The 12015-nt window shown below is 40.6% G+C and overlaps 1 protein-coding gene across 1 annotated transcript in view; it reads left to right on the forward strand.

The window, feature by feature from the left end:
* Nucleotides 1-3462: 3462 nt before the first annotated feature.
* The window catches only part of LOC110332901 (zinc finger protein 431-like), a 12967-nt gene continuing 4414 nt past the window's right edge, over nt 3463-12015 (forward strand). Inside the window, exon 1 of the mRNA XM_021214254.2 lies at nt 3463-3559. Within this exon, the coding sequence (XP_021069913.2) occupies nt 3557-3559 (3 nt within the window). The 5' untranslated portion in view covers nt 3463-3556. The remainder of the gene's footprint in view (nt 3560-12015) is intronic.

Below are 12015 nucleotides of genomic sequence, written 5' to 3' on the forward strand. Positions count from 1 at the left end.
TCTCTCTCTCTCTCTCTCTCTCTCTCTCTCTCTCTCTCTCTCTCTCTCTCACACACACACACACACACACACATACACACACACAAACACACACAGAGAGGAATTTTAATTGTTCTATTTTATGTGTATTAGTGTTTTACCTGCATGTGTGTCTTTACCCATTCATGCCTGTTGGCCAGAGAGACCAGAATATGGTGTCAGAACCCCTGGAACTTGTGTTGCAGATAGTAGTGAGCTGTCCTATGTGCTGAGAATGAAACTTGGGAACTCTGGAAGAAATTTCAGTGCTCTTAGCTTCTGAGATATTTTCCACTTCTAAATTTTCTATTTCTGATAATGTTTCTTATTCAAGGCATTCTAGGTCACTTGGTGGTTAGACTTGTGCTGAGGGGATCCCTTCATGGACAGGGAAGCAAACCACGCTAAAATATGAGTATGAAAGTCCTGTGCAGATTGACTTGAAGGATCAGACTGGGGGATTCTAATACTAGGCAGTTCATTTCCAGCATATTTAAAATACAGTACAATTTTGGAAAAGATTTCCAGGCAACAATCAGTCCAATCAGTCAGTTCCAGGTGCATAATAAACCTTAATATGTGACTACATAGAAACTCTTTTACAAAGTACATGTGACTATGAGGGTGGGTTCTATAGCTGATCTAGAATTTAATGTGATCTCTGACCAATAGCATATAGGTCAGCTGGCCATAAAGTGTATGTGACATCTCCCCTAAGGATGGATAACAGTCTGGGGAGGAGAGAGTCTGGGATACTCATTCTGGGGAATTTGAGTTATGTCTGCCTCTATAGCAAAAGGTAGGTGAGATCTGCCTCGGCAGAGATCACGTGGTCATTAATAAAATTTACTCTCAGCCTTTTGGGTAAAATGCAGATATTTTATCTCCTTCATTAAAAAGAGGACCCTATGTGTTTAACATCCATGGTTTCCCTAGTGATGTATGGATACAAAGATCTTTGTGTTCTCAACATTTTCTTTCTCATTAAAGAGTGGAACTCTCCTGTAAGTGGGAGAATTAGCCTCAGGCAAAGATGAGGTTCCTATTTGGCTATCCAATGCACTGTGGTCAGTCTTGAAACCTATACACACAATCAACAGAAATGGGCTCAGCAAGTTTTATTCATATATTTGAGCATACTTACTTGATTTTCAGCTAAGACCTTGTAGTATAAGGTGAACATTCCAGAGACATTTCTGTCCATCATTTTTATGATTTTTTTATGTTTCTGTTGACTTTGAATTAAGAATGTCCTTATATATCTCTGCTTTGACATTGTGACCATGTTCAGAATTTAATTTAGCATTGTTAGGAGTAGGCAAACCTATATGTTATCCAGCCTCTGTAAGTAAAATCTCAGTGTCTTCCTTTATAGAAGAAAAGTATTGCTATGGAAAGGACTCCCATACTTTCCTTGCCTGACACAGGAAAAAAAAAAATCTCAGTTCTTTTGTCTTGGCATTTGCGATGGCTAATCTTAACTATATCTGAAATTAACTAAAATCCGAAGAGGTAGGGACTGTAGGAGATTTTTCTTAATTATAGCTTTTGAATTGGAAAAACCCTTCTTTAATCTGGCTCTTTTGAGGTGATAAGATCTAGGCCACAGCTTCCCATTGTAGGCCATATAAATATATATATATATATATATATATATATATATATATATATATACACATTACACACACATATGCTGTGTAATGTTTCAATAGTAGGAAGAATATACCAATTGGTTAAGCAAAAATAAATAGTCATTCCAGAGAAGACAGACACGAGAGAAACATTGTGTTGACTTTGTAGGCCATATATATATATATATATATATATATATATATATATATATATATATACACACACACTCTTGTTTTCTGCTTGCCCTACCTCTGCCTAGCAAGTTCATTTTTTTTAAAGATTTATTTATTTATTATATGTAAGTACACTGTAGCTGTCTTCAGACATTCCAGAAGAGGGAATCAGATCTTGTTAAGGATGGTTGTGAGCCACCATGTGGTTGCTGGGATTTGAACTCTGCACCTTTGGAAAAGCAGTCGGGTGCTCTTACCCACTGAGCCATCTCACCAGCCCCGCAAGTTCATTTTTTATTGGCATTAGAATCTACTTTAGAATTCTGGTATATACTGAAGACCAGCTGAGACATGAAACATGGACTGAACCAATATTAGCTAGCCATTGTTGGACTAATTGGACTATAGCCATTGAAATATTCTAATAAAGCCACATCATATCATCATAGAGGTTCGTTTATCTAGAGAACCTTCACTAATACAGCTCTGTGTGAGAGTGTGTGTTCACTTCCCACTGAGGAAGATGTGCTGGCTAATAATAGTGCTCCACAGGGTTTGTCATCTTGTCATCTGTTTCCTGTTTTTCTCCCAAGGTTCTCATACCTACCAGTGAAAACTACCTGCAATTTACCTAAGTCCAGCATGAAGGACTCAATCCAAGCCAATTAGAGAATTTGCCAGTTTACTGGGAGCAGCTCTCTAGTGGGTTCACTGATCACTTGAAACCAGAGGGTTCACTAGTCCCAAGGAGGTTAGAGAACTTGCTATGGGGAAAGAGAATGGGGGGGGGGGGTGGTAAGAAAAGCAAGCAGGGAGAGAAAAATGCAGGGGCATAATAGGGACAGGGAAAGTGGAGGGGGAAGGAGAGGGAGGGAGGGAGAAGGAAAGAGGGAGAGAGACACAGAGACAAAGAGCACAAAATGTCTCGATTATATAGGAAGAGCTTCTGCGGGAAGGAAAGCCCAGCCCCTGGACTGGAAAGTTCAGTGTATAGGCAGGGTATGTCAGTCATTCCCTGTAACAGGTGGGGACTGAGGAGTGTTGGGAGAACCTAGAGGTCCGGCCAGCCTCGGTGTGTTCAATGTGCACTTCAGCCGCTTGTCCCAGGTCTGAATCCCCACAGCCACAAAACAAAAATCTTGTTCCCCCAAATCTCTCTTTAATTGTTAATATTCTGTGCACCCTTTCACTTGTAGGACAGATTGATAACTCCACTTCAAGGTGAATAATGGGCTATGCAAACTATCAACCGCGATTACAAGAGAAAGAAGGGAAAGAACCTGAGTGTTGTGAGCACTCAGGCTGAAGTCAGGATCTAGTGAGCACAGAGTCACTGCCCACAAAAGGGGAGGAGCAGGCGGTGGCTGAGCTGTGGTAGCTGGAGTAGTATGTCTTCCCGGGTGCTGGGTGACGAGACAGATGGATAGGCAATTAGAGAACAAACACAAGTGCTACTCAAATGCAAATCCCTGCGGATCTGGAAAAGGTCTGGCTCTGAACTGGGAGCCTAAGAACCTGTGTCCTTTCAGCGCACCCTCATGTCATTCAAGACTCACTGGCCAATCAGAGCCTTCAGAAGAACCTTCCAGTTAGAAGATGAGGCGGTTTCTTCCGGGTGCCTTGCTGCAGGTTCCGCTTAGTAGCTGAGCAGGCTTGAGTGGTCCTGTGAGACGAGCTCCCTGTCTTGCCGCTGATGCTGTGAAGCGCGTTCAGGCAAGCTCCGAAGTTGTGATATGGTGAGCACAGGGTCACTACCGACAATCGGGAGGAGCAGGCTTCCTGGGGCTTGGTGGGAACTGGCGGCCAGATTTGGCCACCTGTGAGGTCACCTGCCCTAGCCACTCGCTGGATCCAGAGGTGGCCTCTGAATAACTTCAAGCGTGTGTGTAGAAACGTCTTTGGCATGACAAACTCAGAGAGCCCTAGTTTCAACAAGTTCTGTTTTTAACACTTAATATTAAGGTGTACAATCCACTTGAAGTTAATTTTGTGGAGGTTGTAAAAGACATCTCATGTGTTGGGTAACAATCTAATATCAAGCTGTGATGTAAAAGAGTAGAATTGTTGATGTAAAGGATTTAATAAAGCTTAGGAGATAATAAGGCACACCAAGTAGAATTTAAGTGAGGGAGGACTGCCTGTAAAACACCCCACAGATAAGTAGTGTGCAAACCAAGCCTGTTAAGAGATTACAATGTTAGAATATGTTTTTTCACAAGGACCACTATCCAGAAATATGGTTCCAAACCATAACAAAAGAAACAACCCTGATTTACAACCAGCCACTAGACCCATCCCATATTAAAGAGCAGGCCTAAGCAGGGCAGTGGTGGCACACACCTTTAATCCCAGCACTTGGGAAGCTGAGGCAGGCAGATTTCTGAGTTCGAGNCCAGCCTGGTGTACAGAGTGAGTTCCAGGACAGCCAGGGCTACACAGAGAAACCCTGTCTCGAAAAGAAAAAGAAAAAGAAAAAAAGAAAAGATTAGGCCTCTAACAAACTGCTTGGTAGAGCATTGCAGGATCACAATCAACATTATGGTCTGTTTGCCATAAAAGTTCAGTTTTCGTCTTGAGAAAAGCATAGTTCTGCCACATGGATAAGATGATACTAGGCAACAACCATTTGAAAAGGAAAACAAAACAAAAAACACTGTTGTGCTGAGTGCTGGCCTGAACAAGCAGCTTTCCTAGAGGTCCCCACATATAGAGAATGGCATAGTTCCTTCTGCAACCCTGTTGAGGTTTGTTCTGTTGCTATGCATTGTAAAGCTAAATTCTGTACTAGAAGGTCTAAGCCTATAAGTGAATTCTTACCATTACAAACTTTTGTTGTGCAAATCTTGTTCTTAATTTAAATGTATTGGTTAAATAGAATTGGCTACAGCCAATTACTGGAGGGATTAGAGGAAGGTGGATTTTGAGTTACCTGATTGGGGGTGGAGAGAAAGAGGATGAAGGGAGGGCCCATGAAGAGAGAGGAGAAAAAGCACCATGATGGCAGAGGTATCATGAGCATTTGGCAAGTATTTGGGGCACATGGCTGGGGAGATAGCCAGGCCAGCAATTAGAAAAGAAGATTGTGGGTTACTTCCCAGTAATTGTCAAAGCCAAATAAAATAGCCATTATCTGAGTCTCATTGATTTATAAGCTAGTCAGGAAAAGCATGAATTGGTTCTACTACAAACCCAGGAATTTGTTTGCAAAGCCAGTAACAGGGCCTAGGCCTTGGGATCTTTTCCTAAGGCCCTGAGGTATAGAGATAAAACAGAGCTCCCTCTCTAAAACCAGAAGCATGCTTGTGAGAGCTGGTAATGGTCTGGGGTCAGGGCCTTTGGAAAGAGTTGCTTCAGATTCTGAGAACACAAGTTTCCACCATATGGGACTGTGATTATCAGTCCCAAGTCCATTATAAACTTGGTGAGTAATGTTTTTGAGATACACCAAATTTGCCTTATGCAGCACTGTTTCATTAGACTCCTCCTGAGTGTGTCCCACTGTATGATGTTTGTACTAACTTCATAGTTTCTTCATATGTTTCTGCTAACTTCATAGAAGTCTTCCATTTCTTTCCATTTCCCTCATGTAAGTAGTATAAAAGATGGTATTATTCTTAAGAAGCTTACTTAGCTTAAGAAATAGCTTGTGTGAGACCTCCTCACCCCAGCTTTTATACTTTCTACTCTGTCCTTTTCCTATGTTTTTCATCACCTACTTAGGACACTGTCACTAACCTGCTGTTTTAGGGCACTGGTGTACTTAAGAAATAATCTTGAGAATATCTTTTCTGTGTAAATTTCCCATCTGTCTCAGTGGGTAGACTTGCAGTCTCTGGTCCATATTTAAATTGCTCAGAACAACCTGGTACCTGAACCCAAAGGAGACTGAAGTGTGACAGCATATGTAGAATGCAAAATTCATCTTACGCTTGCTTCTCTTTTCACATTAACCAATGTAGATGGTCTTTGCTACTTTGCAATTTCTCCTTTTTCCCACCCTTTATCCCTCCCTGTTCCCTCTCCTGCCCCCAGTTTCACCCCCTATCATTAGATAAGAGAGAAGCAAGAATAGAGGAGAAAGGTCCTTGAATCTAATTTCCTTCCTTGTACCTGCCGGCATGAGTTGAACAGTCTCTGAGGGGGAATCGAGGATTAAAGATATGAAAGTCAGAAAGAAGATGCAAAGCCAAGAGTTAGATTTAGGAGAATTGCTGGCTAATACTGCAGCAACAGCAACCAGCAGCAGCCAGCAACAACCAGAAGCCTTGAGTTAATTTTTTATAGCCCTTTTATACCTCATACTATCATGGGAAGCAAAGCCACAAGCTATCAGAAACGATTTCCTGAAATATACCAGAACTTCTGTTCTTATCCAAAGGCACCTCCCTGTTCTTCCACCAAGGTCAACAGAACTTTCAGTCCCTCGCCTTGAGCCTCAGGTGTACCTCCTCATTCCATGCCTCAGCAGGCTGGGAAATCTGCCAACAGACCTTAACCCACCTTGACTGGTCCTGGCAAGCAGACTTCTGTCTTTGTCTGTCTGTCTCTCCCTACACTGTACTTTCTCCCTTATTCCCTCCCAATTTGTCCTTCCCACTCCTTTCCCCATCAAACCCCAGTATACTCACAGAAACTATTCTATTTCCCCCTTAGGAGGAGATCCATGCTCCCCCCCATAACCCTCCTATTTACCTAGCCTCTCTGAGTTTGTGGAATATAGCTTGATTATTATTTACCTAATAGGTTAATATCCACTTATAAGTGAAAGCATACCATATCTGTCATTCTGGGTGTGGATTGCCTCAATTAGGGTGGTTTTTTTTTGTTTTGTTTTGTTTTTTTTGTTGCATTCTTTTGCCTGAAGATTCATGATGTCACGTTTTTAAAAACAGCTGAATGACAGATACTCCATTGTGTAAATATACCACTTTTTTGTTGTTGTTTACCCATTCTTCAGTTGAGGTACCTCTAGGTTCTTTCCAGTTTCTGGATTGTATGAATATAAATATGCTATCAATTTAGTTGAGCAAATGTCCTTGTGGTAAGATGGAGCACCTTTTGGATAGATACTCAAGAGCAATATAGTTCAGTTTTGAAGTAGATGGATTCTCAGTGTTCTGAGGAACCACGATTCTGAGGAAATACTGATTTTCATATTGACAGTACTAGTATTTACCCATAAGCAGTGGAGGATTGTTCCCCTTTCTCCACATCCTTGCCAGCATGAGCTGTCACTTGTATTATTGATTCAGCCATTCTGACAGGTACAAGATAGATTCTTAAAAATTGTTTTGATTTGCATTTCTTTGGTGGCTAAGATAGTGATGGTTTCTTTAACTATTTCTCAGCTTTTTGAGATTTGTCTGTTGAGAATTACCTGTTTAGACCCCATTTTTAATTGAGTTTTTTGCTTTGGAAAGCCTAGTTTCTTGAGGTCTTTATATATTTTTGTATATTAGACCTCTATAAGGTGTGGATTTGGTAAAAAGAGATCTTTTCCCATTCCTCAGGCTGCCTCTTTGTCCAAATGACTGGGTTCTTGCTACTTTTAACCTATTTTCTATTATTGGCAAAGAGGAGAAACAGAGTGCACAGGATGAGTGTTGACCTGTATTTTCTTGGATTTTTTTTATTATAGTCTTGTAATGTTTAAAGACTTATACGTCTGTCTGTCTTTCAGTTTCTTTTTATTTGTGGTGCCATCTATGTTGTGTGATTTTATTCATTATAATTTATATTGTTTCTCTGGAACGTGATAGGCCTTCACCTATTTTGTCTTTTGAATATTTACTATGTTATGAGTTTCTTGAGTTTTTGATACTTTGGGAAACTGTGTTAGTTGCTTCTTCTTGATCCTGAAAGCTTGTCTCTCCTCATTTCTTGGCAAATCTGTGTTTTCCAATTGATGCAATCATCAATTTTGTGGGTTTTGCAACTTAAGAGATTGATATGGTTAGCACATTTGTAGGGTTTTTTAAACTTTCTTATATACTATTGTCTCTGTGCCCTAATTAGTTTCAGTTGTCAACATTTTAGAGCCTACAGTCATCTGAGGGAGCCTCACTTGAGGTCACGCCCTCATCAAAATGGCTGGATACTGTGTCAGTGAGAGATTGTGTTCATTGATGATTGATGTGGGAAGACTCTTCTACTGAGGGTGGCAGTATCCCTAATCAGCTGTGCCTAGGCTGGAAAAGAAAGCTGGCTGCATATGATACAGTGATCAAGCAAGAGGGCAAGCTAGGAAACAATGTTTGTCCATGGTTTTTGCCTTATTTTCTTGAAGATTGAGTTTCTATTCTAAGCTCCCAAAATGTTGTATTATCTGACAGAACCAAACAAGTGAACCTGTACATTAGCTGAGATGCCTTTGGTTAGAGAATTCAATCACAGGAGCAGAGTAGCAAGTTAGAACAACAACAACAAAAACCAAAAAACAAGCAAACAAAAAAACGCAAAAAGTGATTTTGTTGCTGAACAGAACCTGGAAATGTTCTCTTGTGGAGAAATATCAGGACTTGAGATGGCAAACAGCATAGAAAGCTATACTCAGAGCTCAATTAGCTGTTCTTATAGCACCTGGAAGATCGGAGTATTATGTAGTCAGAAGTCATAGGATTTCGGTGGAAAATAGACATAATAAAAAATTTAGCTAGAGGTCATTTGTCTGGTATTTTTTTTACCCAAAATCTGTCCTATTCTGCTCATGCCTTGAGAAATTGAGTAAAGAAGAATTAAAAAATAATTGGCTGTATTGTTAGATGGAATATTGAATCTGTTAGATGATTATTGCTAGTAACTCATTCAAGACTACAGTGGAAAAAAGCAAATAGTGGGGCAGAAATAAATGCAAAGTCTGTGGCTTGTAGAGAAAAACATCAGGGGGAAGTTTCAGGTGGCTGTCAAATGCTGAAACAGAAGCATGAATTTTCTTTCTTTTTTTTTTTAAGTCATCAAATAATTTATAATAGTTAAATGTCTCTAAATATACATGATATCTTCTGAAGCTAAAAGTAATGTGCACTCAACCAGTTTTTAAAATCTATTTGGAATATTAAACATGACAGAAGTAGAAGAAAATCTCTTATGAGTCCTCTATGAAAGGAAATTGTGACAAGTTTCTAATTAGACAGAAACCAGTCCATCTCCAAGAGAGAATATGCAGCATAACTGTGGAGAAGCATGAATTTTCCAAGAGATTATTTATCACCACTAAAGAGAAGGTCCTGACCCCTTTCTTCTTCCTCGGAGCTACATGCGAGGTGCCTGCCATCTGTTTTGTGACATCACGGCTGCCCTTCACCCTCAGCTGAAGTACAAGATTGTCAAAAAGAGGACCAAGAAGTTCATCAGGCACTAGTCAGATAGGTATGTCAAAATTAAGCAAAACTGGCAGAAACTCAGAGGTATTGACAACGGTTCAAAGAAGATTCAAGGGGCAGGTTCTTATGCCCAACACTGGTTACCAGAGCAACAAGAAAACCAAGCACATGCTGCCTAGTGGCTTCCAGAAGTTTCTGGTCCACAATATCAAGGAGCTGGAAGTGCTGCTGATGTGTGACAAATCTTACTGAGCTGAGATAGCTCACGTTTGCTCTAAGAACTGAAAAGCCATCGTAGAAAGAACAGCACAGCTAGCCATCAGAGTGACTAATCCCAACACCAGGTGAAGAATATGAATAGATGGCTTGTGTGCACATTTTTGTGTTTAAATAAAACCACAGAAACTGAAAGAAAAGAGAGGGGAGAGGGAGAGAAGGAGAGACAGGGGAGGGGGTGTCCTTAACTCAGGATTGAAAGCCTAAAAGGTGCCCAAGGAGAACACTCCCTCCTGCTAAGCTTCCTAAATGGAAGGAGTAGGCAAAATGATTCCTAGACTCAGGAAGGAACAACTTATAAAACCTGCTACAGCTGTGGTCCAACTGTGGCAGGGTCCATCCCAATTTAGAAGCCAAACTTGACAGAAACACCCAAGTTCTGGAAATAAGAAAGATGCAGTTTAAGATCATGGATTCTTCCTTTGTGATTTCAGTTCAGCACTGTTGTAGTCATATGGTTTGTCAGAGTCACAGCCCCAGTGAGGTACGATACTGTGAGAGTGCATTGCATGAACCTGTGAGAATGAAACCTGAGTTGCATTTTGAGACCACAAGAAGTTGAGATACATAAGCTATGAGACACCTATCATGGAGAGCTGCATATAGGGAGTACAAGTAACTAAACCAAGAGATGTATGAGAAGTTTTAGGGATAGGGCCATCTAAGCCTTTTGAAACTGAGGCCCCATGTGCTTTGGTTTTATCTTCCCTCCCTATGTTCACATTCCAATCTATTAGAATGGGAAGGGCCATTGTGGGTTGGAATGATAGAACTTGCTTTCTGATTTTACAAGATGTGTCAATCAAGAGATTGTCTTAAGTATTAGAAGAGACTTTAGACATTTGAAGAGTGTATGGGCTGCTGCAGACGATTAGAATCATTGAAATTTAATTAAATGCATTTTCATCATGGATGAGACCAGAGTGACCAGGGTAAGAATGTTGCTGATTGAGTCAAATAGCTCCCAGAAAGGGTGATGTCTTTGAACACTTGTCTCTCCTTTGTGGCTTTCTTTGAGGGAGCTTATAATGTTAGGGTCCAAGAATCACTGAAACAATACCCCACCCCCAGACTCAAATAGTGTGCAAAAGCAAAGAGCATTTTATTCTGCAGAATTCTAGCATGTAGGGGTCTACCATTCACTAGAATGTAGACAGATATGTGAGTTTGCAAGCTCAATTTAAAGCCAATTAGGGGAATTCAAGGGAAGAGTAGGTGGTCTTTGTCCTGGTTGGTTGGCTCAATTTCCAGGTGTATGGGTGCCTTTGGGATTAGTCAAGGTTCTGGGGAGTTTGGGGGACTTTCCAGAACCAATGATGATTAACTATTCTTGGTTCAGGCTTGGCTCAGGCCTGGTGGCAGGGGCAGCTCCTGATTGGCTGCCTGTGAGGGGTGGTTTTCCTGGAAGTGACTTGTTTTGGACTTTTTCTGTTTTGAGAAACAGAAATTTAGGCATAGTCATTCAAACTGTTAGTTTACAGCCTGTCATGGAGTCAGCCTGGCTCTGGCCAACTCAGTCCTCTCAGTAGAAGCTTTTGTAGGAGGAACCTTTCTGGATTCCTTTTGGGGATGAGATTTGAGTGTCTATAGACTCAATCTGTTTCGTGTGTGTGTGTGTGTGTGTGTGTGTGTGACTACTGTGTTATGGTTGAACCTGATCAGTCAACTTCCTTCTCATGTTGTCTTGTCTTCACCATTATAGACTATCCCTAAATCACATAAGATGCAGTTGAAGCCATTGTTATTCAGTGCTAAACCACTTTGTGAGCCTGGTGTTTTTGTATTATTAATTTTGTTGTTTTTGTTTTTGAAGACAAGATTTCTCTGTGTAGCCCTGGCCATCCTGAAAGTAGGTGTGTAGAACATGCAGGCATCAAACTTAAAGATCCACCTGACTCTGGCTCCAGAGTCCTGGGGTTAAATGTGGGCCAACATGTCTGGCTTTTTCTTTGTTCATTTTTATATTATTGGCTGATGGTCCTGGAATGTGGGTTTTGATACATGTCAAGTATATGCTGTTGTGTTTATCTTCATCCACACTGTGAATTTTGAAAGTTGGCAAAGAGAATATTCTATTTTTCAGGATGACATGTATTCATGATACTAATACTGCATGAGCTTTCTGAGTCACTGAATTGCAGGTGCATAACATTCTTTCTACCTATTGTGTTTGTTTTGATTTTTTGAATGAATATGAGTATTTTGCCTGTGTGCATAAATATGCACATCATGTATGCCTGGTCCCCATGGTATTCAGGAGATGGCTTCATAATTCCTGAATTTGGAGTAATGGATAGTTGTGAAACAATTGGCAATTGAGCCCAATTATTTGCAAGACCAGCAAGAGCTAGTCACTACTGAGCCATCTCTCCTGTCCTAGTTAGGTTCAAAATTTACATTGCCAATATTTTCATCTGTCCATTTGTAACTATTTAAAGATGCATCCCATTTTAGTAAGGTCTTGTTACTGTTACAGTTTAAACTGGGGCACTTTGGGATTCTGGAAGATGAATACAGAACTGTAATAAATGTGTAATTCTTTGTAGGAACTTCAGTAAAAACCTCTGAGTTCTTTCTCTCTTTCTTGTTTGTTT

The sequence above is a fragment of the Mus pahari genome, chromosome 15 (assembly GCF_900095145.1).
Source record: "Mus pahari chromosome 15, PAHARI_EIJ_v1.1, whole genome shotgun sequence".
In the NCBI taxonomy this organism is placed as follows: domain Eukaryota; kingdom Metazoa; phylum Chordata; class Mammalia; order Rodentia; family Muridae; genus Mus; species Mus pahari.